We start from the raw sequence: 27,709 nt of genomic DNA, 5'->3' as shown, positions 1-27,709 counted from the left end.
GCGGCGCCTCACCAGCGTCAGGCTGAACGAGCCCACCGTGCCGTCGTCGTACAGCAGGATGTTGATGGTGTCCAGTGCCCAGGTGCTCTCCGCCAGGAGCCCCGACTTCAGTGACATCATCACCCGCCAGGCCTCCGGCGTTCCTGACAAAGCCGATCAGAGTGAGGCTCAGCGCGGTTTCACCAACTCAAATTTAAGACTTTCATGAATTAAATTGAAGATTTGCATCACAATAGAAATGGACAAAAGAAATTGCTAGCTAACTAGCAAGGGTTTATCAGTTAGCCAGTTAGCAGCAGCCATAACCGCCTTGAGTCACAGAACGCAGTGAAGATGTCTGATTTGTGTAACAGTAACGTTTCACAAGAAAAAATATTACTACCTTGGAATATGAGATTAAATATTTCTGCCAAAACAAAATTTAAAACCCATGTTTAATGTATTAAAGGCCAACTTATTGTTTTTAAATTAAGCTAAGACATTTTAACGTTAGAAACATGAACAGCTAGCTCACTTTATCATTGGGAGATATCTAGCTAGCTAGTTTATATTAACAGCTAGTTAGCAATAACCGCAACAGCAAAATAAATTAAGGCCTTAAGCTTATATACATGAATTTAAGGCTTTTTAAGGATGGCGCCCTGGTCATGTGACCTCTATGTGGAGTGGCGCCGGTCTCACCTGTGTCCTTCGCCGTTAGCCGTCGCCGCGGTTTCAGCTTGGGGGGCGTGGCCTCCACGGAGCCGGGCGGGAAAACGACCTCTCTGTAAACGAGGGGGAGGCCCTGATTGGCTGGGGGAACGGTGGGGACCCCTGGTTTCTTAACAGGCAGGTAGGGGGCGCCATTGGGGGACAGGGAGCCCACCGGAGGCCGGGGGAATGACGAGGGGCTCTGGGGGCGGGTCACGTGATTTGGGATGGTGGGCGTGGCCTGGAAAGAGGAGGGGGGCTGCCTGGAGGGAAGGGGGGGCATGGAGGAAGAAGAGGAGGAAGAAGAGTGGGAAGGAAAGGGAGGTTGACACTGGTTGAGGTTACTGGGGGGCCACTGGGCGTCCGGTGGGGGCCGGCCCTCCTGATCGGGGAAGGGGGGCCCCTGGCCCTGCCGGCTGTACGAGAACCCCATCTCTGTCCTGGGGGGCCACAAGCTGGGCTGCGGCCCCCCGTCCGCCGCTGCCGCAGGGGCCGATCCCATCATGCCATGCTGTGGGAGGCCCTGGCGGTCCCGACCGTATGGGTACTGGTACTGCCCGGTGACAGGCCGGCGCTCGGGGCCTGAAAACCCCCCCGGTCCAGATCCATAGGGGCCAAAAGGGTCCGACTGCTGGGAGCCGTACTGCTGCACGCCGAACGCCTCGCCCTCATGACGCTTCGCAGCCGGGAACATGGCCTCCATCGGACGCTTGTAGCCCTGCAGAAACAGACACCAGAACCGTCAGAGACCGGAACCGTCAGGGACCAGAAGTGTCAGGGACCAGAACTGTCAGGGACCGGGACAGTCAGGGACCAGAACCGTCAGGGACCAGAACCGTCAGGGACAGGAACTGTCAGGGACTCGAACCATCAAAATCACATCTTTGGTTTTTCAAGATTAATTTTTGGAAAGTCTGGATTTTTCCCATTGGTGCATTCTTTGGGTTTCCATAATTCAGAGTGATGTCAGCACATCCAGCGCAGCCATCTTGTTTTCCAGCTCCTATTTATTTGGACTTTGAATTCAGGTCAAATTTACGACAGAATATTAGAGCCAAGTTACCATATTTATTTTTAAATACGAGAATAAAGTCATAAAATGAGGAATGCTGATCAAACTTTAGTGCAAGTTTTAGATATAATACTTAAAAGAAATACTTAATATCATCAAATTATTATCAGTAGGTTTGAAATGACTGACTATTTTGAAGGAAGAACCACAAACTGCTCACATCAGATTCTGATAACTAAACTTTTTTCTCATAAAAACAACTTTTTATTGTAATTTTAGTCTTTTTCTGCTAATATTATGACTATATTCAAATGGCCTTGGTACACAGAAGGGCTAATTGAAGTAAAACCTACTTTTAAAAAATATTTTCTGAAATTTCTGTGAAAACAGATGTCAGTGATCCAGACAACATCCCAAACACAGTCACTGACCACTTCCTGTTTCCTGCACCATGTGACCCAGCTGGGTTGGTCTACAGGTACAGAGCACTCACCTGCTGCTGGGGGTAAAGGGGCTGATGGGAACCGAAGGCCATACTGTGAGGATACTGCTGACCAAAACCATCGTGTCCGTGCCTGAAGACAGAAACTGAGTTTTATTCTACCAGATTACACCAACGTTGTTACATTTAAAAGAAATTAATAAAAGTCAACCAAATTTCCACTCAGGTTGTGACAACAATCTTAAACTTTACAGCAGAAACATTTTTAGAAAAATATAATTAACTACAATAAAAAGTTAACTCCTTAATCAGGGCAAAACCAATAAAACTATGTTCTTCGTTCAGAAAAATATATTATTTAAGTGTCACTTCCCTTTTTGGCAAAACAGTAGCTAAATATTCGTAAATACAAAAATAACCACGAGCAAAATAAAACACACACATACAGTATATAATAGTAAGCAATTTAAATATGAGTCACTATGATTAAATAAATGAAAGAAGCATGCACATGAAAATGTTAATTTATAAATAAATCTATAAATGAATCCAGAGAAAAATGTGATTTAAGTCATGAGTTGCTCATCTTTACAGTAAAATTAATTTGGTTTCAAAACAAACGTGGAAGAAGTGGGACAGTTTGTGTCCATTTTGATGTAAATTAGTATCTTTCTTTAGAATCCATTAAATGAAAACTACTTTTTGTTCCATTCTGCCTCATATGCATTGAAAAAGCAGGGATCCTAATAGACAGCCATGTGGAACGCCTCTAAGTTAATAAACTGAAAGCAGATGTAATTTATCACAGTCTCTCACCTCTGCTGAGGGTATCTGTTGGGGGGATACATGCTGGCTTCATTGGCAGATGGGCCCATGCTGTTCTGGCCGCCAGGGGGCGCCATGCTTCCCTCTGGGCCCATCACACGGTCCAATCTGCACCACAGTGGCACCAACACTCAGTCGGTTTTAGGTTTAGACGTGGCATTAAGAAGCGACAGTGGAACCGGGTCTTACCTGCGATCGTAGCCGGGGCCGTAGGGGTACTGCGGCCTGGGCCCCATCCCTGACAGGGGGCCGGAGGAGGGTCCGCGGGGGAACATGTCCTGCATCGCACCACCGGGCATCTGGCTCTGACCGAAGGCCTCGCCGGGAACCGGACCTGGACAAACCAAAATCCCTTTGAGGATGCAGTTTAATTTCTGCGTAAAAACAGTTTTTCTGCCTGAAAGGAAAAAAACTGAACACTGATGGAGAAGGAAGCGGTGACGCAAGTGGATGTAAGTGGATGTAAGTGGATGCTGCCCATATGTGGCCACCAGAGGGCAGCAGAACACGCCTTCAGAACGCCTTCAGTTTGATATTAAACACGTATTCTCAGTCTGGTCTCACATAGAGGTGAGCAACATGGACTCAGAACTTTAACGGGATATTTTGTGATATCGATGAAAACTAAAAGTTTTTAGGCAACTATACGGACAAAACAGATACTTCTCTTTAAAAACATTCCCATTTGAAAAGGCTTCTTCAGGACACCACTGACGTTACAGTTACGCTTTTAATCCTATTTTCAAATTTACTGATATTTATTGATGTTCTTGTGAAACAAACGGAAAAAAATTAATTTTCTTAACATCAGTAACTGAAATAAATCTGTAATATAAATCAACATTCTCACTATGGATCGGAAAAAATAAGTTGCTGGATGATAAATTGTTCTGTACATTATTAGGATAAATTACAATATTCTTGTTTTGAGACCATTTCCAAGTAATATAATAGTGCAAGAAGACATTCTCAAAGATCAATAAGCTTTAAATTCTTATGAACATTTAACTCAAGACTTGGAAGATATTTTAAATATCCCAAATAAATAAACAGAACAACAAAATAAAATGAATTATGAAATGTCTAAATGGCAAAATTATCCGTCAAAAAAAGGTCTATTTGAGACCAAAGCACCAAACTAAAGACCGGCAGAGAAAAAACATAAAAACGATAAATTATGCAGATGGAAATGATTGAGCTCATTTTAATTTATCATGTGAATAATTGATTATTGTGACAGGCCTAATTATGACAACTAATTATAACGATAAATGCTAACACCTAGGTTTAGCTTTAATCTTATTTACATTTGTTTATTAGTAAAGAAACATATGTACATTTAATCCACTTCCTGCTAAGAATTCTGGGAAATCTATTAAGAATGAGAGCGAGCGGCTCTGCTCACCCTTCCTCGGGGCTCCATACAGGTCTGTGCTGCCGTCGTACTGCATTCTCATTGCGGGTTCTGTTGGTCCAACAGAACCCGTTGGACCAACAGCCCCCTGCTGGTAGGGGCCCCCGCAGGGCCCCGGGCCCCGTTTGCTGTGGAAGGCCGGGTCGCTGCCTTCGGAGAACGGGTCCTGGACGCTCACGCCTCCCATGGTCCTGCAGGGAGACAAACAAATGCTCAGTCACGTTCACAGAAAAGTAGCTAATAAGAAGGTTTGGACATGATATTTGCTTTAGAAGCCCCTCCCCCACCTGTTTCCAGGCTGGGGAGCCATCTGGTTGTGCGGGGTGGACGAGCGGGTCGGGGGCTTCGGGTCAACTGGAGCGTCGGTGAGGGAGGAGCTGCTGGACAGGGGCGTGTTGGGGCCCTGAAACGAGCCTGAATTCGCTGCAGAGACAAACAAAATGGCGTCGATACATCCTCAAAGTCAAACCTGGTCAAAACCCAAAATGCCTTAATCCTACAAACCGGAGCCATCTTTACTCAATTATTATGTCTCATATGTTTGTAGGATCAGTAATAAACATCATCACTGTAAAATGTTCATGTTTTCAAAATTTATAAAATTGGTTGTAATTGGTTATCCTTGATTCTTTCCAAAATGGTTCCAGCTTAATAAGGATGAAAAGAGACTGAAACAAATTAATCCATCTATCCAGTACTTGTACGGGTCAAAGGTCAGGGACTGTCACCTTCAGGTTGGCTATACAGAGACAGTAGTTATGTTTTTATCCAATTGTCATGTGAATTTAGTGCATTTTTAAAATGTTGCAAAAAAGAAATACAAAGAAAACACATTTCCATCGGTTCCATCAGGCTATGCTATGTGTAATTTCACTATGAAAGATGCAGACTAGCATGGACCACACATCACATAAAAATGAGCTTGGACTTAAATAATTTCTAATTTTTGTGGCTATGGTAAGGCACAGACCTACCAGTTGATTGGAAAGTTTGTTGCATCAGAACGTATTTGGCAAATGTGTTTCCGTCTCACCTTTAGTGCCAAAAAACGCCTTTTTTGTGGAATTGAGGAAGTTATTTTGAATGTTGTTAACCCCTAAAGCGATAGTTCAAAATAAACTGTGCATAAAAAACATAGCAAATTTTGAACAATCTTTAAAATACCACAGAAAGAAAATGCGAATTTGTCGTGTTTCCATCCACTAGTTTGTAGTAAATCAGACAGCAGATACACAAAGTGTAATTTTGTTAGATGATTATTCTAGGTACGTTTGTAGTAAACAGGAAGCTGCAAACAATCATGGACTTATAAACATTTTTGAGAAAATGAGGAGGTTATTTTGAAGTTTCACGTTTCCATCAACCTTTTCTAATGGAAAACATGGGAAAAAAAGAGGATTGTCAGCATTTATTTATTCCCAGACGTTATGATTTTGAACTTGATCTTCCATAGTGTGATCTTCCATCCATATAAGTACTTCCTGCTGATCATCAGCAACACGTTTTGTTTTCCCTGCAAAGTGGAATTACAGCGGCATTGTGGGTAACTGGGTCAAACCGAGGTCATGAATGTTTATATTTACACTGAGTTCACGGCTGACAGCTCACTGTGAGTCTATTACATAAGCCCATCTGTGTGTGTGTGTGTGTGTGTGTGTGTGAAACAGGATCCCTGACAGCAGCTACTTCCTCTTACAGTTCAGCATCGTCTTACCAGGAGAGGGCGGTTGACCCTTGACCTGCAGGGGCTTCTTAGCGTCCCCGGCGCCAGCGTCGGGCGGAGGCTCCTCCCCTCGCTCCATCTTGCACTCGTAGGCGAACAGGTACTGGATGTACTGCTTCTTCAGGGAGCTGGCCGAGCTGCTGGACGTCCCGACGCTCAGCAGCGACGACAGCTCCCGCCACTTCTTGTTTTTGTTCACCTGAGGAGGAGAAACACGGTCCAGACGGGTCCAGACAGAACCAAGCAGAACGGAGAGGAGAGTGTCTCACCATGGCCAGGCCGCCGATCGCTCGCACCGCCATGTAGAGCCGGCACAGGTCCAGCGGCTTCCTGCCGACGGCCGGCAGGTTGGCGACGGGCGTCTCCCTGTCCTCCATGAAGGCCAGGTAGCGGTCGACCCACAGGCGGCGGTCCGGCTCGCTGCCCATCTCGTACAGCTTGGTGATCTTCTCGTTGGTCATGGTCGCCACGTTGGGCTTCTGCTGAGAGAGGCGGCGGATTCAGGAGAAACAGAGGAAAAATGGTTCTGTCTCTTTAAATAACTTAATCTCCTCCAGATACTAATAGTTACATTTCTATGGAGAGAAATTTGTTACAATATTACTGTAAGCGAAGAACGTTTCAAAAATTTTAATTTGTAAAAAAAAAAAACATTTAAAAAATAAAACTTAATATAATTGAGTTTCCAATTGTTAAACCTACAGTGATGCAGATGAAATTTCTTTCAATTTTTATTTTTTCCAAGTTATTTTCAGATTTTAGCTTACTAATTATTTTTACAGATTATTTCTCCAATTTCTATTTTTTCTTTTGAGAAAAAGTTTTACAAATGTCATACCTTTTTAACTGTTAGATTTATAAATTGCTGCGCTCACGAAGAGAACTGAAATATGAAAAAATTGGAGAAAATAAAATCTTCATAAATGTATTTTCAACTACTTCAAACATATTGCAAATTACTTTCATAATGTATGTTTTTAATGAGAAGCTTTTCAAATTCTGACTTTATCATTGACTTTATTTATTGAGTTTTTGAAACCTGTTCTTTGCTTGCAGTATTAATTTTGGCACAAATTTATTTCCATACATCTCTATATTAAGAGCGTTGTGGGCGGGGCTTACTGGGCTGGACGGGGTCCTGATCCAGGAGGGGCTGCCAACGCTGTCGCTGTCTTCTCCCACACAGGACAACACGCTGGCCGGGCTGGGGGACATCGGGCAGGCGGCGCCGGGCGGCGGAACCACACACTGCGAGCTGTAGCTGTCCTGCTGCAAAACACACACACACACACCGGTCACACACTCAGGTTTAAAGGAAGTTTTTAGTAAAAAACAGTTTTGGTCCTGGAATCATTTAAATTGCAAGAAACATGGTGGAAGTGAATTTCTTCGTGGATTAATGATTAAATATGAGAAACTGGGTTGTTTGGGAAGAAAAGAAAAGTGATGTAGACGTCAACCAACTGGAACCAATAGGAGAATTCAACTGCAGTAACACCATTCATCCCAAAGAGGGCAACACTGAGACAGTTTGAGATCAAATATCGCATAATTAAACAAATTTGCACATAAATATAAAGATAGAACATTTAAGGACCAATTTAGACAATTTATCTGCAAAACAATAGATTTGGAGTTTAGTTACACTGTAAGTAAGCTGTGAAATTAATCCAAGCAAATTAATTTGAATCAAAAAGCTTCGGTTTGACCCATAATGACAGATAAACATAAACTCCACAAAAAATGGAGTAGAACTTTATTTCTCATGTTTCCACAATTCAAATTCATTTTGCTTTCCTTCCTCATCGAGAATTTTATATTGTCACTATTATATAATATTGGAAATTATCCATTTCCAATATTTATTTCCTGTTTTATTTGTATATTTTTTCTCACTTTCCACAATCTGTATTTAGTCAACACAACGGTTATATTTATTCTCACCTCTAACTTCATTTTTTCTTCATTTTTCAGATTCTGTATTAATTTAATGTTTCCTTTACTTACTGTCACTGTTTTTAATCAATCATTCATTTGTTCCAGAGATAAACCAGGAGGTTTTTGTGTATCATGTCTTTGTTCATTTTTATGTCCATGTTCACCAAGAGTCTGTAGAAATAAATCAAATCAACCTTCATTTTGGTTGGATCAGCAGCAGAACCGACGGCGTCTCGGAGCTCGACCCGCTGCTTCAGGTCATGACTTCCTGTCCCGTCTGACGCCATCATCCCTAATCCTGCAGGGATAGAGAGAAAAATAAAACACAGATGATGGATTATAATCCCTGAGGCGCTGACGACTCCTGGGGCGCTGATGATTCCTACCTGGAGCGGTGTAAGGCGGGCCCTGAGGGTTCATCCTGCCTGAGCTGCTGAACGGAGCTCCAGAACCTCCAGAAACTCTCATCGCTGCCATAGATGAGTAGCTGCCCTGCCTGGATATGAAACAAAACCAATCAATATTAATAGCAGAGATATTGGGTGATTAATCAATTTTGTCAATAATTATAGTTTTTGTTTTTGGAAAAAAATATGGATTTCTTTTGCACCAATGAAGTCTGTGTGTTCCCATAATTCAGAGTGATGTCAGGGCGGCCATTTTGTTTGACAAGCACAGCTCCTATTTATTAGACCAGAAGCTGAATAAAGAATAAAGTCAGAATATTAGGAGGATAAAGTAGTAATTTTACAAAAACTCCAACGTGAAAATTAAATTCAAATGATTAATGCTGAGCATCTTCAGAGGTTATTTGGTTTTTCAAATAATAGTTTATACTTAGCAGAAACAATCTTGCTAACAACTATCCATTTTACTCATTTTTTAAAATTTTTTAATTTATTCACCAATTAGTGCTTATAAATCAAACATTACAGTCTAACAAGCAGGAGGATCTATCAACAAAATAACCAATTAGATAAGAGAACAAATAACAGCAACAAAAAGCAAAATAAACAGAAAAGGAGGTATTTGTTAAAAAGGATACATTTAGGAGAATAAAATTATACTTTGAACAAAAAGAACATGAACTGAGCTACTCACAAAAAAACAAAAAAATCTTTTTACACATAATTTTAAGACATTGTTTTGGTAAAATTTTATGTTTTTTTTATCATAATTAAACAAAAATTCTGGTAGTTTGGCTCTAAAACTCGATAAGTGAAATAAAAGCCACTTTTTGAAAATATTTCCTGTCATTTGTAATTTTTTTTAGAAAAGAAAGTGAAAATAACTTAAATGGAAATTGGATCGTGGTATATTTTGTTATTCTAAGCTAAGGTCAGAGGGTCAGAGGTCATTTCTACCTTTAAATCTCTTATTTCCTGTCCTGAATATTTAAACTTTCAGAAAGAGATCAGCCTGTTGGCCTCCACCCAGCAGGGGGCGCTCTCTCCTCCAGAGTGTCTCCTGCTTCTCACCTGCTGTGAGCGCTGAGGGAGGCGTTGGCGTTCGGTCCAGAGTTGATGCCCATGTCTGGCGGCTTGCAGCTGGCTGTGGCCCCTGGGGGCCCCATGCCCTGGCCGGCAGCCTGCGGCATGTTGGGGGAGGTGGGCGCCGCGGTGCCGGGTGCAGTCATGTAGGGGCGGCCCCCGGCTCCGGGCCCGGGACCTCGGCCCGACGGGGTGGAGGGGCCCTGCCCGTGCATGGGGCCAGCGGTGTTCAGCCCCATGCTGTTAGCCAGGCTGGGGCCCGAGCCGGGGCCGCTGTAGCCGGCAGCAGGGGTCCCGCCGTAGTGAGGGGGCCGAGGGTAGGTACCTGAGGAACACCAGAACAAACGAGCTTATTCCTCTGTAGCTTTAGGGGCCACAGCAGAGCTGGTAGAGGGCCCAAAAACACGACTAGAGCAGAGAAACTTTAACATCACTTTACTCAAATCTTTTACTCGAGTAAAAAGTATTTGGTACAAAGTAACTCAAGTCCTGAGTGAATAATCAAAACATCAATCGATTAATATTTAAAAATTACATCATCAGACCGAAATATAAATGTATGTGGAAATGTTTGTATTTTAAGGAACAAAATGGAAATAATTTATATAAGTAGCAAAATTACTAAATTAAAAAAGTAGAAAATAAAATAATTCAAAAGAAATCTTTTTCCAAATCAATTTCTTTCAATATAAAAGAAATTGATTTCATAAAGTTTTTGTTTTTCATAACAAAATCTTGTTAAAGGTTTTGTTGTGAAACTTCTAGTGATTTTTTTAAAACAAGTTTGATCTTCATTCAATGAAGTTACAATTTTTAGTCCAGTAAAGTACAGATATTTCATAATAATTCAATTCAATTTATGCATTAGCACCAATTCACAACAAAAATCGTACCAAGGAACATTAAAAAATAACTTAAGTTCAATCAGATATAAATTCTGATTGATCCTGGTGATCAATCAGTACAGCAGCTCAGTTAAAGTTACTCAGGTAACTAGTTACTATCAGCTCTGCTCATGTCCTACCTGGGGGGCCGTAGGAGCCCTGCTGGTAGGAGCCGTGGAGCCCGGGGCCGGCCGATGCTGGGTGGGGGGACAAGGGGCCAAAATGGGGCCCCTGGTTGCTACGCTGCATAGAGGGAGGGAAACCTGAGGAAGAGCCAAACAGCGATCAGAGAAAACATCAACGCTCTGGGGCCCAACATGGAGGCAGGGGCCGAACCTCGGTCTGGAGTCATGGCCGACTGGGAGGAGTGGGGGCCAACGTCTGATCCAGACACCTGGGGGCCTGAAACACACAGAACCAGTTAAAACGACGAGGTCACAACACTCATCTTCATCATCTTCATCAGCTTCATCCCACCTGGACCGCTGCTGCTGGTGGGGGACAGGGGCCCCGAGCGGGACCCGGCAGGGGATAAGGACGGGGACGGAGAGGGACCCGTTCGGGCCAGAGGGGGGAGGCGTGGCGAAACGTGGGGGGAGAAAGGAGAGCGGGCCCCCGGGGTCCCCTGGTCGCCCTGAGCGCTGCCGGAACCGGAGGCCCCTGAACTCACCGCCGCCTCAGTGCCGGTCAGGAGGTCATCGATGGAGCGGGAGAGATCCTGAAGGAGAGAGGGGGCGGAGCTTAACAATGGGGGTGGGGCTTAACATGAGGGGCAGAGCTCAGATACAGACTGGAGGAAAACATCAACAGTTTATCTCTAAATAATCAATACTGTTCAAATGTGATGAAGAAAAAAGAAAATGAGAGAAAGAAAATTTAAACCGGCCAATCAGAGCCCTCCCCCTCCAACAGCTCGACCAATTAGCAGTCTGTGTTTTTCTGTGAGGGCCAGATGCAACCAGATGTTTGCAGCTGCATCGGTTCTGATCGCCCCGTTTCTGGAGTCCTGGGTCAGAACCAGAACCAGAACCTCTGGAGTCCAGAAAGAGACTCTGGATTAGAACCAGAACCAGAACCAGACTCCTGGAAGCAGCACAGCGAGCTCACAACAACCAGCGCCACCAGAGATGATGAAACCTGATGTCAGAGAGGAGAATCAGGTTGCCATAGCAACCCAAAGGCCTCAGATGGAGCAGAGACAGTTTGATTGAAGCAGTCAATCAAACTGGTAAATAAATTTCTGTGGCGGCGGCGCCGCTCCATCATCCATCTACTGGGTTCTAGCCTCAGACTGGGACGTGTGTGTGTAAGTGTGTGTGTGTGTGTGGGTGTGTGTGTGTGAACGAATCATTTCCACTCCTCCATACGAGGCGAGATGAGATGGAGGACATTCTCTAATCAAACAGGAAACCTCAGAAACCTCTGATCTCTGCTCTGCTCATTACTGAGGCCTCTCAACGCAGCTGAGGATCTTCTCAAACCAGCCGTCGCCACGGCAACCACATCGGCAGCACAACTTCAGACGGAGCGAGGAGAGGAAGAGGACGACGGCGCAACATCAGAGATGAAGAGACGGCGAGAAGGAGGACGGATCGCAGCTGGAGGCGACACACTTAACGGGAGAAACAACTGAACCAGAACCTGCTAAAGAACTGAACAAGAACCTGCTAACAGAACTGAACCAGAACCTGCTAAAGAACTGAACCAGAACCTGCTAACAGAACTGAACCAGAACCTGCTAAAGAACTGAACCAGAACCTGCTAACAGAACTGAACCAGAACCTGCTAACAGAACTGAACCAGAACCTGCTAACAGAACTGAACTAGAACCTGCTAAAGAACTGAACAAGAACCTGCTAAAGAACTGAACCAGAACCTGCTAAAGAACTGAACTAGAACCTGCTAACAGAACTGAACTAGAACCTGCTAAAGAACTGAACAAGAACCTGCTAAAGAACTGAACCAGAACCTGCTAAAGAACTGAACTAGAACCTGCTAACAGAACTGAACTAGAACCTGCTAACAGAACTGAACCAGAACCTAAAGATGAGAATTCCTTCCTGTTCAGAGTCAGATGCTTTGACCTTTTCTTCTTTGTAGAATAATAACTTTTGTTGTAAAACAGGACTTGAGGTGTTTGAGGAGCTGCTGACTCAGCTATTTGTTGTGAATCATCATTATTTCTGCTGGTCTCCCAGCAGGAAGCTGCAGCCGCTCAGAGCGAGATCTCTGCAGATTTCAGCGGCCAGGAGAAACGGACGGCATCATTATGGACGAGGACAAGGAGCTGCAGGACAATCTGGCAGGAAGCGCAGCAGCACGGCCTGAAATCTGCTCAATCTGCCTCACAGTCAGAGTCTGAATCACAACAACAAACAGCTCAGCGCTCTAAATAACTCAGCGGTGACCCATCATGATCAACTTTTCAAAATAAAACGTCTGCCTCAGGTCACTTCAGGTCACCAACCCAAACATTTGATCTGAATTCATAGTTTCTGAGTCTGACTCACCGGCAGACTGGACGGCCGCTCCTGCTGGCTCAAGTCCTCCTGGTTCGATTTCCCAGGAGTCATTGCTGCAGATTTGCCCCGCCCCCCGTACGCCTCCTGAGGAACTTCCTGCATGAAGCAGACAGAAAAACACACCATTAGAACCAACATCCTAAACATAAAAATCAGCAGCAGTTTCACTTTTAATCATGAACTTTAAGACACAAACAGATTCTGATTGTTAAAATCAACCAATCAGCTTCTGTCTGCGGAGCTCCGCCCAGACATTAAAATCAATCTGCTAATCTGGAAGGCCTTCAGGTTCTGATTTGTCTTTTATAAAAGTTATTAAAGATTCTGCTCATATTTTCGGCAAGTGTTAAAAAATAAAGATGGATGAATAGACGAATGAATCAACAGTTCTTCAACAGATTTCATGTTTTTTCTATCTAATCCTCAGTTTCTGCTCTGAGGTCGTCGTCTCCATGTCGTTGCTATGGAGACGGTGTGTCCCACCTGGGGCGGCAGCGGGCAGGGCTGCAGGTACGGCGGCTGGCTGGGGGCGGCCGGCTGCTGCTGGGAGGGGCTGAAGTATGGCGACTGGCCCGGCTGGCTGAAGCTCAGGTTCTGTTGCTGCTGCTGGCCGTACTGGGAGCTCATCTGGGGAAAACCAGTCCCAGAGGTCAACAACAACATCTCTCTGGTCATACAACTTCTATAAACCAAATTAGTTTGAGGATTTATAAATATTTTTTTAACTTCCTCTTAAATTATGATTATTTATATTTTTGTTTACATTTTTTTTAAATACTATAATTTTGATATTAAACGATTTATTACAATTGATCGGTTTAAGTGGATAAATATATTTTTGGATTTATGTATTTAATGCATTTTAAGTTACTTCTTAAGAAACTAAATGTAATAAATGTACCAGTTTAAAAAATTTCATCTGAAATGTAACTCACAGAACGCATATTTTGCACAATTTCTATAATTTCTTTTACATTTTAATATTGGAAAATATATTTTTATTTAAGAATAATTATTTTATGAGATGTGAGGAAAATGTTCCAGGAGATTTCAGTCTAACCAACCAGCAGCTGAAAAGGAGAATTAGTGGATGCAGAACAGAACTAAAGGATGGTATCCCCTACTCCAGCATCTCTAACCAAACAGTCAAACAGATTTAAAGAGGAGCAGCAAAACCAAATGAGCTGGAGTAGCACAGCTAGCCAAGAAGTGATAGCATCATCCAGGATTATTGTCTCTGCTGCCTGGAGATTGAGATGCTAGCATGCCAGGAAATAGTCTTCAGTCAGAGGCCTATAAAAGTTTGTAGTAGTGTTGACTGCTACAGGAAATACTTCATGAAATCAGTGTAAACTTCTTCTCACTCGTTTTCAGACAAATACAGTAGCTAAGGTGACTGATTCTTATGCTGCAAAACATTGTGTTCTTTTAATGGATTTGTTCAAAATAAAGAATGTATTTATATACACAATTTAAAATTACGTTTGTTTTTACTGAAAAACTTCCTCTGTCCCCTATTACACTCACTGATGCAGCAAAACTAAAGAGTGTTGTGTGAAAAACTGAGGAATGAAAACTTTTCAGTCTTTAGCAGAAAACATCCAAAGCTTCGAACAAATCCTCAGAAAGTCGGCTCAGAATCGCCGTTTTTGTCAGAATTCCTCCAGAAAGGCTGAAAAGCAGCAGAAGCCTCAGACCCAAATCAGCAGTCTGGGGTCTAAAAATAACCGGCTGGAGTCCAGAAATAGACCAGCTGGGCCCGACCCGCTCCACTGCAGCCGTCTGCTCCGACATGTTGAGACGGAGACGCCTCACCTCCAGGTTCAGGAGCGTTTAAATGGGTCAGAGAGGAGAATGACGACCGATAAAACACCCACAGCTTACCAAGATTACTGTACAGTTACATTTGTTACTCAGATTTATGTGAATCATCACCTCAGAGCCATAACCTGGTGACTGTCTCTTAAAGAGAGAGAATGTGTGGATTCTAGATGAAGGCAAAAACGTTTTTTCAAGTTAGGCAGCAAGAAAAATAGAAAAAAAATTAAAATAAGAAGCAAAAACTAAGTTTCCGTTGGTTTTCTAACACCTGCACACAGTTCAGGTTCATCAGGTCGTAGCTTCTGTTTTAATAATATCGGAGATCCTCAGGGTTAGCATCTCAGCCCATTTCTGTTGTACTCTGATTGTTTCTAAATAATTTGACTAAAGTAGTTTGATCTTAGCAGAGATTCTTATGGTTTTCAGCTTTGGCCCAATAAAAAGGTGGAAAATATTCCAGAAATCTCACTTCAACAAAACTTTAAAATATATGGAAAAGGTTTCATTTTAGAAGATCTATATTTATAAAATTATTTTGTAGTTCACCATATTTTTATTATTTACTAGTATTTTTTGTTGTATAATTACATAAGTGGATGACATAGATGTATTTCTTCTACGCCAATATGACACTTCTTCTTTTGTGGTTGTATTGCAGCTCTGTTGGCAAACTACAGATAAACGTTTGAGGTTATATAAGCCATACTCCCGTTATTAGCAGGCCTGAAAGATAATTTGCTTTTCTGGTGAGAAATCCAGTTTAAGCAAATATTAGAGGAAATGTTAAACTAAATTCTGAATTTTAAAAAAATATTTAGCTAGTTAATCTTTAATGGTAAAATATTATTTTCTGCTTTTAACAATATTAATGTAAAAATGTGCTTTATTGAGTATTTAATAGATTGGAAAGCTAAATTTATGCATATTTAATTATCCAGTTTTGTGATATAATGATCCAAAATGTGGCCTCCTGCCTGCTGCTGAGGGTACTGCATCCCTCCCATTGCCATCTGCCCCCTGCCAGACATTCCCATGGGGTATCTGTGGGGCGATGGGGAGCTGTAGGGTTGTCCAGGGTACGGCGCCCCCTGCTGCTGGGAGTACGGGCTGTTGCTCATCCCGTAAAGCTGAGAGCGCTTCATCGCCATCGGGTCCATCGGCGCCACCTGCAGGCAACGACAAACAGAAAAATGAGGCCATTTCTATAAATTAAGACTGAAAGATCAAACAAACATTTGCTAAATTTGCTTTAAAAACCCAAAGATAAAATACATAAAGAAACATTAACATTAAAAAGAATCTCATTTATTTATTACTCAATAACTATTACATTAATTTAGCATTAAAGCTGCCTCCTGATTTTAGTTGGCAATTAGTTCTGTTTTGGAAATTGCATCATTATGAAATTTTATATTATGACGTATAAATCTGACGATGATGACTGAAAAACATATTACATTTATAAAAACAATTAACATTTATTTAAAAAATTAGTTTTTACATTTTACATTTTTATTTCTTTTTTTCCTCCAGCTTTCTGATCTTCATGGCAGGCTTCACTTTGAAAAACACCGTCATAGATGCTGATAAGCTATCAATTATTAGCCATCAATGTCATTAGTAGAAGTATTGCAGTTTAATATTTTACTAATATTCTGCAGCCCAACTTCGATCAACCTTTATTTTACCAGCTATTAAGAATGAGTTTTTATTCACAATAACCACCTGTCGCAACAAGTCAATTATTCACTTCATGAACTAAAACAAACTCAATAATTTCCATCCGCAGAATTTATCTCTCTTTCTGCCAAAACCTAGATGATAATTAGCTCTTCTTTGGAAATACAATCTTGTTTACAGAGATTTCATAATTTATCTTATTTGTTCTTTTTTTTATTAGTTTTTTGTTTATTTTGGACATTTAAAATATCTCCCAGTTCCAGTGTTAAATATTTACTAGAAATTACAGTTATTGATCTTGGAGAATGTGTACTTGCATTACATTACTTGAAAATCTCAAAACAACAATATTACGATTTGTCACGATAACTTCTGGGACAATTTATCAGCCAGCAAAATTTGTTATGACTGACGTAGTCACAGTCAACAATCGCATACATTTGTAATCCTATTTATGCCTAAAGCAATAAACAGTTAAAGAATAAAATAACATTAAACCTTTTACACCCTAGTAGATGGTAACACTCTTGCTTTATTAAAACATTCTCATACTACCTTAAAAGTAAATAAGTTAGCATGTAAAATTGAATTATAAAATTAAGATATCTCATCATTTCTTTATGTCGGTTCAGTTTTGATCTCAAATCGTATAAAAATCTTCCCAGACAGATTCTCGTTAATATTTAATAAACTCAGAGATAAAACGGTTCCGGCAGCGTTTTGTTTTGGCTGCCGCAGGATGACGAGGGTTTGTGGAGCAGAAAGTCTCCTGCTGCTTCCTCACACTCTGACTGCAGGACAGCAATCTGAGCAACCTGGGAGGCAACGAGCAACCGCCACGCCTGGATCAGCTTTAATGTCCATATGCTCACAACAAGGCTGACAGGTGAGGAAACAGACGTTACTATGGAGACGGAAACAGATAAATCCTTTCTGAATGAACGTAGAAACAGCTGATCAATAACCAGAATGTAAACAAACAATGGTTCTCATCTCAGATCAGTTAAGAGGCGATTCTGCTGCTTTCTCATTTGAAACTGGACATAAATGCTTTAAAATAATAAATTAGCAACAACAACAGAGAATATCTTTATGATTCAGCTAAAAGTTTTCTATCAGCAGGCAGCAAAAAACCTTCCAATATCACCAATTCAGTTCTGTTTGTTATTTTCCACTGCACCGCTTAATTTATAATTTATAGTCCTGATCTAACTTCAGGAGTTCAGTTAAAGCTTTCAGAACCACATAGAAAAATGTTCATATATGCTAAACTTTTTCACATTTGCCACGTTAAAAAAGCATTTTAAATTTCCTAAAGCACTTTGAATTGCCTTGTTGCTGAAAATGTGCAATGTAAATTAAATAATCTTACATTACTTTACCTAAAAATTCAAACTATGATGCATTTCATAGACCAACACAAGGAGTGAAATAAATGAAGTGGAAGGAAAAAATGTGACTTGCTAATGCGTTCAGCTCTATTTAGAAATAAAGAAAACTGGGTCGGGTTCAGACTGGGTCTGGGTTCAGTTGAAGTGAACTCTGGTCACAGTTTAAGTGAAGACAGATGAAGTTAAATCCAGAACAAACCTGGAGGAAAACCTTTAAGGTTCACCTTGCAGCAGGACAAACCCACTGAGATCACAGTAGAATCATGGAGTAGAAGGTCTAGTCAAAGTCAAGACATTAATCCAATTGAGAAAGAAGCAAAAATTTCAGCTGGATACCAGAAGAGACTTGATGATTCTACAAAGTACTGACATTGGGTAGCTTTTTCTTCAAGATGTGTGTCAATTTTCTTCCATTTTTTAGTTATACTCTTCTAATTGATGGTTTCATGCAACGTTTAGATGTTCCTACATCTGAATTCCCAAATTGGCATTAAAATACACAACTTGAATAACATTTGTTTATTATTAATGCTATGGAGAGGAGTTTGGAAAAACCCTTATAGTTCTTTAAATATGACTTATCCTCTATTTTTAAGCTGAGATCCTTATTAGAGGAAATTATTATTACTATGACTTATGCAATTAAAAGTTGACAGTTAAAATCCTGCTTGATGTCCCGGACACGGGTGACAGGCTGACCGGTGTCAGAGACAGCTGCCTGCGGCTGGCTGGCAGCTGTGTATTTATCCCGGGGCTGATGGGCACATGGCTAATCTGCATGTGTGAAGGTCAGGGCTCCTGTTTGGAGACTTGGACACTGTGGGCGTTTTGCCCATAAATCTCTGTACAGATCAGGGGCTCAAACCTGGACAGCTTTGATGAATAAAAACTGGATTTAAGTCACAATTTGGACCGTTTTCTGACTAAAGTATGGGTGAAAAAACGACGCGATGGTCGGCTTTATTGACTAAGAAGACGGGCTAATTAGCATATGATAAGAGGTTACTGGGTGTCAGGGGTGGAATTAGCTGTCAGATCATTTCTAACTCATGTCATCATCTTTTAATGTTCCCAAATGTAGTTAAATTGCTTTAAAGTTGATTAAAAATGAGAAAATATAACTGTTAACGGTTGTTTCCGCGAGATCGGCTCGGGCCTACGAGGCTAACATTAGCTTAGCATATCGAGCTAAACACGGAGTCACCTTGGACACAAAATACAACATTTTATCAATATTTTTTACCTCTATTTGGTGATAATCGATATTCCCAATAGAAATAAAGCAGGCAGTGTTGTATTTTGTTAAGTAATTAGTCCAGAATACCAGGAATCCGCGTGTCGTGTTGTGTAAATCAGGTCTGTCACTGATACCACCAGAGTTAGCGGGGTTAGCATAGCGGCTAACTGACATAACAGACCGTGGTGGGTGTCTATCTGGGAAAAACAGACGTTAATTCCGGTTAAATCACCTGAGATCTGCCGCTGCTCGGTCCGTTGTGACCCGGGTGACTCCTCTGTTGTCCCCCCCAACCATGCGCTGCTGCTGATCCGTACTGAGAGCCCGTGTCTTCCGCCGGCCCCACACCCGACTGGTGCTGCTGTACAGCGGGATTACTGTAATCTGAATATCCGCCTCCGTAGCCGCGCATCATCGGGCTCGGAGACGTTAATAACTGGTTCAAAGTCGGCGTAGCCCCCGAAGGGTGCTGCTGACCCTGTCCGGGAAACCGCTGGAATCCTCCTCCGCCTCCTCCAGCCGGAGAACTGGCGGCCACCATAGCCGCTTTGGCTGGGTTAGCGGCGGCCGGGCCCATCAGGCTGTTCCCCTGCCGTGAGGGGCTCATCATGCCCCCGTAGCCACCGCTCCCGTAGCCCGCTCGGTAGTTCGGATAGTGGTTGTACGGGCTGTTGTTGCTGTAGCCTTCGTGGGAGTTGTGGACCTGGTCCATGGTGCCGTGTACCGTGTGTGCCGCCGCTGTTACCCCAGTCCCTGGGCTTTGTTGTCCGCCATGTTGATCAAAGCAAGGCCCTCCTCTTCCATTCCCATAATAATGATTAAACTGGGAGCTGGTCCCAGTCGGAGGAGGGTTGTTGTTGCTGCTGTTGCTGTCTGATCCCAGGCTGGCATCCATCCGCTCCTCCTCCTCCTCCTGACTGGTTCAGCTGGTGTTGCTCCGCTTGTCGGCTGCTCCCCTCCTGAAGGAGGTTTTCTTCCCCTTCATGGTGCTGCCAGCTCCCCTGATGCTGCTGCTGCTGTTTACAGTGTTGTTGTGGTTTATTCTGGTGCTGATGCTGCAGGATAAACTGGGAAGATGATGAGAATTGAGATTAAAATCACAACTCTGAGATTAAAGTCGATTTATGAAATTCCTTAGAAAGAAACGTGGAAAATCTTCTGGGGAAAAATATCAGAAATTTTGAGATTAACATTTTCTAGAAAAAAAAACACAAAACCTCTCAGCTTGAAAAGTAAAAAAAATATCAGAAAAAAATTCTGAGATTTTTAGATTAATTTCGGATTTTTGGGGGCAAAAATCAAGAACATTTCTACGCTTGAAAAGCAGAAAATTTGCCAGAAAGAAAATTGAAAATTTTGACTTAAATATTAAACATTTTCTGGGGAAAACAAGTAAATTTCTGAACTTGAAAAGTTTCAGATTAGGCTCAGGAATTTTCTACAAAAACTTTTCTAACTTGAAAAATTGAGAATTTTAAATAAACCTAGAAATGTTTAGATTAATTTTTGAAATTTTCTGCAAAAATCAAGAACATTTCTGAGCTTGACAAGTTGAAAATTTGCTCAAGAAAATTGGAAATTTTTAGATTAAGTTTAGAAATTTTCTAGGACAAAATGAGAACATTTCTGAGTTCCAAAAATTGCAAATTTTGAGAAAAATATTCAGAAATTTTTTAATTAATCTCAAAAATTATCCTGAATAAATGTCTCAACTTGTAACTTGAATATTTCTGTGAAAAACCTTCAAAATTTGAATTTCAAAAGTTAGAACTATTTTTATTTTGTGAAAATTTTGTTTTAGAAAATTTTTGAGTCTGAAAATTTCTGAGTTTTTGAGCAGAAATGTACTCCTGTTTTTTTTTCTATCTCAAAAGGCCGTAATACGCCGTCGTACATATCAGACGTGAGAAGTCAAGCAGAACCAGAACCAGACTTTACTTCATGTGAGAAACGCTGCTGGGTTCTGAGAGAGACAACAGGATCCGCCCACATCTGCACTGGGAACAACCCAGTAAGGACTGGAAGGGAAACTGGGTCAGACAGCAGCAGGTTTCTGACGTCCTGCTGAGAACAAAAACAGACGGAAACCTTCCAGACCCACAAACTGACTCAGGTGTAAATATGAGAATAAATCTGATCCTCAGACATTCAGCGGATCATTCAGATTAAATCTGAACTTTGGGAGGAGAAACAATTGGAGTCTCATTTCTGTCACCAATATCTGCAGATATTAAATAAAAACACACAAAATCAGAGTTGGATCTTTTTCTATAAAGATAAAGAATATCTACTTCATTTTGTCTGTAAAAGTTGGATTTTGTTTTCATGAATCTGACTTATTCCTCACATAAATATGAATTATTTCAGTGACATAAAAACAGAAATGTTCAATTCACAATTGGATAATTTTATGTGGCTTACGTAATTAGAAAATATGTAGATGTTTTTGTGTTATTTTTAGCCTTTTTAAATTAAACCACAAGAAACTGTCTTGAGTTGTTTTTTATTGTCCGACAAAATTAATTAGACCCTTAAAAAGACTAAGAAAACTAATAAACTATATATTTGATAATGCATTAGACCTGGAGGTTTCTTATCGTTCTATTTTCCTGATATTTTCGTCCTGATGGGAAGAATAAGGTTTATTTTAAACAGGATGACTCAACGTGCAGCAACAATAAAACCGAACAGAAAGTAAGAGCGTGCTGCCCCCTGCTGGAGCTCCGCATCACTGCAGCTCAACGCCGCTGAACTGAGCTGATCGATTTAAAAAGTTTAAAAAGTGATTTAAATCTTTCACAGCTTTAATGTTTGATTTTATTTTCTAAGCTCCTTGTTTACTTAAAATAAAGGCTATCATGTCAGAAAGTTTTTTCCAAATAAAAATGTGAGTGACAAAAGTAACAAAGGCAGCATGAAGATATTTGAATAATTTTCGTATTGATTGATCCAAATATTGATTTGGATCATCATATCTTTCTGAAAGATGCTATCAGTTAATTTTTTTTTACCATAATTTTTAAAGATTAAATAAAATGAATATGCCCTTTCATGTAGTCAGGTTTGAATAATTTTATATTTATTTTAAATGATTTTACTTCCTTTGCTTATTTGTTTTATTTCAAGTGAAGGGAATTGATTTACTTTTCCATTATTTATAACTTAACAGAAATCTGAATTATTTTGTAAACTTTTTCATGCCCACAATTAACCATAAAAAAAAGAAATTAGTTGTAAAACATCTCAGCCATCAATTTACAACTTGGATTTTCTGTTTGCATATAATATATATGTTATTCCTTAAAAGAAAAAAAATCTAATTATGACTGAAGGGAAGAAAAACATAGTATAAAGCGTTAAAGCTGAATAAACTACATGATGTTGAACTAATTCCCAAAATAAAACCTGAAAACAATAATGAAATAACCATATTAAACTTCTAACTCAGAAGCTGGCTAAATGCATTCAGTTTAATAACAATGTCTTTTTATAACGAAGTTATTTTTATTTAGGTAAGAAAAACATCACATTTTTATAAACTGACTTATTTCTAAAAAGCATTTGTTAATTTATTCTTTGTATTGATTTTGTCTGGTCCAGAAGTTGTTTTTCCAGACATTTATTGATTATTAGTTTCTGTTAACGCTGCTGCTGACGGTTGGCGGTTACCATAGCAACCGGTAACCGACAGCTCCTCCCCCTTTCTCTGTTGCCGCCTGTAACTCTGGTACCGGCTCTGTTTTCTTTACAAGTATTATATTTTAACATATATTTCAGACAAATTTAATCATATACAGAGTTTTATGGATAATTCTGCCATGTTGTATTAATGTTTTTAACTGTTATTAATGTTGTGCATTTTAGCTATGTTTAATGTTACAACTGTTAACTGTTGCTAACTGCTCATTGGGAGCTAATGCTCTGTAGTTTGTTTATGTTTATTTATTGTGTTTTATTTAATGTACAGGCGCAGAACAGCTGGACTGATGTGAACCACCAACCTAATGTCCTGGTCTATTAGGTATGTTTTAATTTTTTGATTCAAAGTAAGGTTCCAGTTATCTACTGTGATCGTCTTTGAATAGTTTTTGAGTGTTTCATGTGTGATTTCACTTACTGTACTAAAAATAAATATTCACTGTTACTTATGAACAAATGTGTGTATGTAAATATTTCAAAGGTACATCTCATGAACTATGATCGGACAGATATATAGTTCCATATGACCAGAACACAACACGATCTTACACAGCTACTGGTTCACCTCAAAGGATCCTGCAACAAATGCTAAGGCTAGTTAGCATGGCCACAGACGATGACAGAAAAAAGATTGTCCTTTAACGGTAAGTTGTTTCTCTTCCATTAGCACATTTAGCTGCATGGACACAAAGATGATTTACAGCACTAAGCCCCGCCTCCTGGCTCTGATTGGTTGTTTTTGGTCAAAGCGGAGCATTTCTGCACACGGCAGTAGTAGCTCAGGGAGGAGGTGGAGGAGATTGATCTTTTCTTAGATTATCTGTCTCATATTAAACTGTCACAACATGGTAACAATTTTAACAAATATGTAAAAAAAACGTTTTTTGAAAAGCTGCATACTGCAGCTAAAGAGTAATTTATCAGTAAGTTTTAGGAAATGAAAACACAAAGAAGTTTCTCTAACTGTTTTACTCTGTTATACATTTTCAGCCAGAAATGTGTTTATCTGTACTTTTTACTATTTAAAGTCTAAAATCTCCAATCTGAATATAATGAGATGTTAATCCTGAATCATGAAAGTGAAAGTAAACTGGATATAATAATTGCATTTACTAAAAGTGATATGATTTATAATTTTAAAACAAGATAAAACTCAAGATGTGTCTTTGTTTCAGGTATGGGACGTATTAACTCCAAAACTCTTCCTCCACGTAAGTTTGCTTAAAACTGATATATTTTTTATTATTATAAATGATGTCATTTGATGTAATTATTTTCATGTATTTCTGTATTTCACAGTTCTTGAAAAACCATGGCTGCAGATAGATTGGGAGTGAGTGTCTACTCAATAATGTATTGTGTAAAAACGTCAAACCTGTGTTCCTCTATTCTAGCTCTGCCTTCCCTCATCAAACATGTCCAGTCATTCAGTCAGTTACAGCTAGGGGGCGACGTGATGTTTGTTTTCCTGAGCAGAGACAGAGAGACTGACCTGCAGTTCATAAACGACTACAAACCTAAAGGTGGCCACCGGCAGTTCAGGATTCTTCTGCATGGACCAGTTGGAGCCGGAAAATCCAGTTTCATCAACTCCGTCTTCAGCGTTTTGGAGGGTAAAATCTGTCACAAGGCGACTGTGTGCAACATCATTCAGACCAGCTTCACCAAAAAGGTAAAAAGAAAATGTATGATTCATTTAAGAGAAAAAAAAATCTCATTCTCTATTTTGTAATTCTCATGATTAGTTCTGCACTGATCTATGGAGTGAAGACTGATTTACTGTTAGACCAAAATAAAACATTCCCTTCATGTTCTCCCATTCAGATCTGATATAAAATGACTTATCAGAAATTCTCCATCATAATTTCCACACAGAAATATTAAATTTAAACTAAATAAATTGATTAAGGGAGAAAATTAAAAGTTTATTCCTAATATTTGTTTTTTTTTTCTGGTTAACAGTACATGACCTACAAGCTTAAAAAAGGAGACCAGAAAAACGTGTATCCTTTTGTACTGAACGACATGACAGGTTTGAGCAACATCAACTGGAAACACAGAAGAGTCTATGAGAAGGACATGAAAATGGCCATGAAGGGACACATCAGGGATGAGTATAAAGTAAGGTTTCTGCTGCTGCTGTGAAAAAACTAAACGGGGAATAAATTCATATCATTTCTTATTGCTGTAACTATTTAACTGTTTCCAGTTCCACCCTCAGAGCGCGTTGTCCGAAACCGATCCGTTCTTCAACCGGAATCCAACTGTCAACGACAAAGCTCACATCCTGGTTACTGTCTTTGATGCCAACACAATAAATCAGCTGGACGAAAGTGTAGCTGAGACAATTCAGGAGATCAGAGACGAAGCCACTGAGCTGGGTGAGAGACACACCACAGAACCACAAACCCAGCATCTAACAGGGCCAAAACAAACAAAAAACTGTTGTATTTTATATATTTATCTGTCCACAGAACTTTATATTGTGTAAGAGTGAAATGTAAGTTACTTTCCTCTGCAGGGATTCCTCATGTGGCCATTCTGTCCAAAATTGATGAGGCCTGTCCTGAGATCAGAGAAGATATAAAAAATGTCTGCCAGAGTCGGGCGCTACAGAAAAAGGTAAATTATTCCTGTTGTACTGTTACTGCTTATAGTGCATACACAGGGAGTTTCTTTAAATGCTGAATATTGTTTTTTTCTGAAATAAAGAACTTTATTAAATAGTTAATTTTATAATCTTTGGTTAATCTTTTTCCTACTGCTTTGTGATCTATTCTGTTTTTTTCCGTGCAGATTCAGCTCCTCAGCAAACTGGTGGGAATCCCAGAGAACTGCATCTTCCCTGTGAAGAACTACAACTCAGAGAAGAAGCTGAACCATGAAATTGACGCTCTGATCCTCAACACCCTGAGACACCTCATCGAGATCGGAGAGGAATACCTTAGCAGTTAAAAAAGGACCTAAATATAACCAGTTGTGTTAAAGCATTCCAGCCATCATAACTTCTGTGTATTATCGACCTGATCTAAAGCACGACTGCACCCAAATTGTGTTTGGAAAACTTTCCACTACAGGGTTTACCCCAGAGTATTTTCCCCCCAGCTAGGCTAAGCATTGCTTGCTTTTATACAAAAAACTGCATCATTTATTTTTTTTATAAGCTGGATTGCAAACGTTATGCTGCGGTGAGCAGAATCGTTGGTTTATGGTTGGTGAATTGAACAGGGCAGGAAGTCGGTAGCAGTGCACCAATCACACCGCTGGCCGCCTCGCGCGCTGTCGCGGCTGCGTCTCTGAAGTTTACCTCGGTGCAGATCTGCGCGCCTTCTGTCACTCAAACTGTTCATCTGTGAGGATGAACAGTTTGTGAGGACTGATGTTTCTTTGGAGAATTCTTCATCAAGATATGAGTCGAGTTTAAAAGCCACAATAAGTCTTCACAGCGCTTCGCTGCTCAGGTCTAATGAAGTAGAAATAGTTTTACTTATAATACTCCCTACAGAACATCTCAATTTTCAAAATACACAAAAAGAATCAGTTGAATAAACAGATTGAAAGACAAAAGCAAAAGTTTTTAAGATTCACAGGCATCAGCCTGTAAGGATAGCCGGTGGATGGAGGTTTCATTTTGAATGTTTGTTTATTTCTGGTTAACAGCACAAAACCTACAGCATTAAAAAGGAGAACAGGGTGACATGTATCCTTTGGTAATAAACGACATGATGGGTCTGAGCAACATCAATCTGAGAGACAGAAGAGATCATGATAAAGACATAGAAAAGGTCATGAAAGGATGGATACACTGTGAGGTTTCTGCTGCTGAAGGAGAATAAAGAACCGACAATAATTTATTATTATTGTTAAAACTATTTTGACTGTAACTGTTTTCAGTTCAACACAGAGTGGTTCGTCAAAAAAGATCCGCTCTACAACCAGAATCAAACTATAAAAGCTCACATCCTGGTTTCTGTCTTAGATGGTAACAGATCAAATCTGCTGGGCGGGACTGTTATGGAGTCAATTCAGAGAGGAAACAGCTGAGCTGGGCGGGAGGAAACATTACACTAAACAACAATAATAAAACATTTTTTAGTCTTTTTACTTTCAATAAAGTTACTAAAAACAATATGTGTGAAATAAGTGACTTCCTGTGTTTCCTGTCTGCAGGGACTCCTCATGTGGCCGATCTGATTAAAACTGATGACGTCTGTTCTGAGACCAGAAGTGATGAAACAAATGTCCGCAGGAGCCAGGAAAAGGTCAATTATCCTGTTACTTCACATGGTCCATATTCAGAGAGTTTCTTTAATTATTTTCTATTAAATAATTCAAGATCTTCATTAAATCAGTTTTAGCATTTTTAGTCCATCTTCCTAGCGGAGATTTATTTTTTCTAATTTGATCTGTTTTTATTCGCAGGTTCACAGCCTCCGCAAAACAGTGAAGATCCCAGACAGCTGCGACCACCCTGTGAAGACCTACGAAAGTGCAGAAATTATATTGTTTCACCTAGAAAATTTCTGAGCTTTGTGGCAGAAATTGACACATATTTTTTATTGGGTTTTTTTTCTATCTCAAAAGGCCGTAATACGCTGTCGTACATATCAGACGTCAGAAGTCAAGCAGAACCAGATGAAGACTTTGCTTCGTGTCAGAAACGCTGCTGGGTTCTGAGAGAGAGAAAAGGGTCCAGTCTGAACCGCACACAGCTGCACTGGGAACAACCCAGTAAGGACTGGGAGGGAAACCTGGTCAGACAGCAGCAGGTTTCTGACGTCATGACAGACGGAAACCTTCCAGAACCACAAACTGACTCAGGTGTAAATATGAAAATAAATCTGATCCTCAGACGTCCAGCGGATCATTCAGATTAAATCTGAACTTTGGGATCTTCAGAGGAAACAACTTTAACCTCATTTCTGTCACCAGATATTAAAT

General features: G+C 40.4%; 2 protein-coding genes across 3 annotated transcripts in view; one reads left to right on the top strand and one right to left on the bottom strand.

Annotated features, from left to right (window-relative positions):
- Positions 1-20,075, bottom strand: part of LOC102228573 (AT-rich interactive domain-containing protein 1B) — a 22,769-nt gene extending 2,694 nt beyond the window's left edge. The window contains exons 1-20 of one of the 2 annotated variants that reach the window (XM_023347273.1): positions 19,302-20,075; positions 15,736-15,927; positions 13,424-13,567; positions 12,929-13,036; positions 10,896-11,136; positions 10,755-10,820; positions 10,559-10,681; positions 9,523-9,859; positions 8,431-8,540; positions 8,239-8,342; positions 7,229-7,375; positions 6,376-6,588; positions 6,098-6,305; positions 4,671-4,806; positions 4,375-4,574; positions 3,159-3,303; positions 2,961-3,077; positions 2,196-2,277; positions 682-1,408; positions 13-143 (exon numbers count right to left, since the gene is read on the bottom strand). In XM_023347273.1, coding sequence (XP_023203041.1) covers positions 13-143; positions 682-1,408; positions 2,196-2,277; positions 2,961-3,077; positions 3,159-3,303; positions 4,375-4,574; positions 4,671-4,806; positions 6,098-6,305; positions 6,376-6,588; positions 7,229-7,375; positions 8,239-8,342; positions 8,431-8,540; positions 9,523-9,859; positions 10,559-10,681; positions 10,755-10,820; positions 10,896-11,136; positions 12,929-13,036; positions 13,424-13,567; positions 15,736-15,927; positions 19,302-19,964 — 4,194 coding nt within the window. In that variant the 5' untranslated portion in view covers positions 19,965-20,075. The remainder of the gene's footprint in view (positions 1-12; positions 144-681; positions 1,409-2,195; positions 2,278-2,960; positions 3,078-3,158; positions 3,304-4,374; positions 4,575-4,670; positions 4,807-6,097; positions 6,306-6,375; positions 6,589-7,228; positions 7,376-8,238; positions 8,343-8,430; positions 8,541-9,522; positions 9,860-10,558; positions 10,682-10,754; positions 10,821-10,895; positions 11,137-12,928; positions 13,037-13,423; positions 13,568-15,735; positions 15,928-19,301) is intronic. The other variant, XM_023347274.1, reaches the window with a different exon arrangement.
- Positions 17,226-27,709, top strand: LOC102228843 (interferon-induced protein 44-like). Its single transcript, XM_005808715.3, has 13 exons — positions 17,226-17,327; positions 23,037-23,090; positions 23,250-23,412; positions 23,944-23,979; positions 24,068-24,101; positions 24,245-24,440; positions 24,731-24,889; positions 24,978-25,149; positions 25,290-25,390; positions 25,565-25,718; positions 26,939-27,030; positions 27,191-27,257; positions 27,353-27,709. Exons 3-13 carry the CDS (start codon positions 23,385-23,387, stop codon positions 27,643-27,645), a joined length of 1,332 nt encoding a protein of 443 aa, XP_005808772.3. The 5' UTR covers positions 17,226-17,327; positions 23,037-23,090; positions 23,250-23,384; the 3' UTR covers positions 27,646-27,709.

This window comes from Xiphophorus maculatus, chromosome 15, assembly GCF_002775205.1.
Source record: "Xiphophorus maculatus strain JP 163 A chromosome 15, X_maculatus-5.0-male, whole genome shotgun sequence".
Lineage (NCBI taxonomy): Eukaryota > Metazoa > Chordata > Actinopteri > Cyprinodontiformes > Poeciliidae > Xiphophorus > Xiphophorus maculatus.
This window is presented reverse-complemented; position numbering and strand designations above follow the sequence as displayed.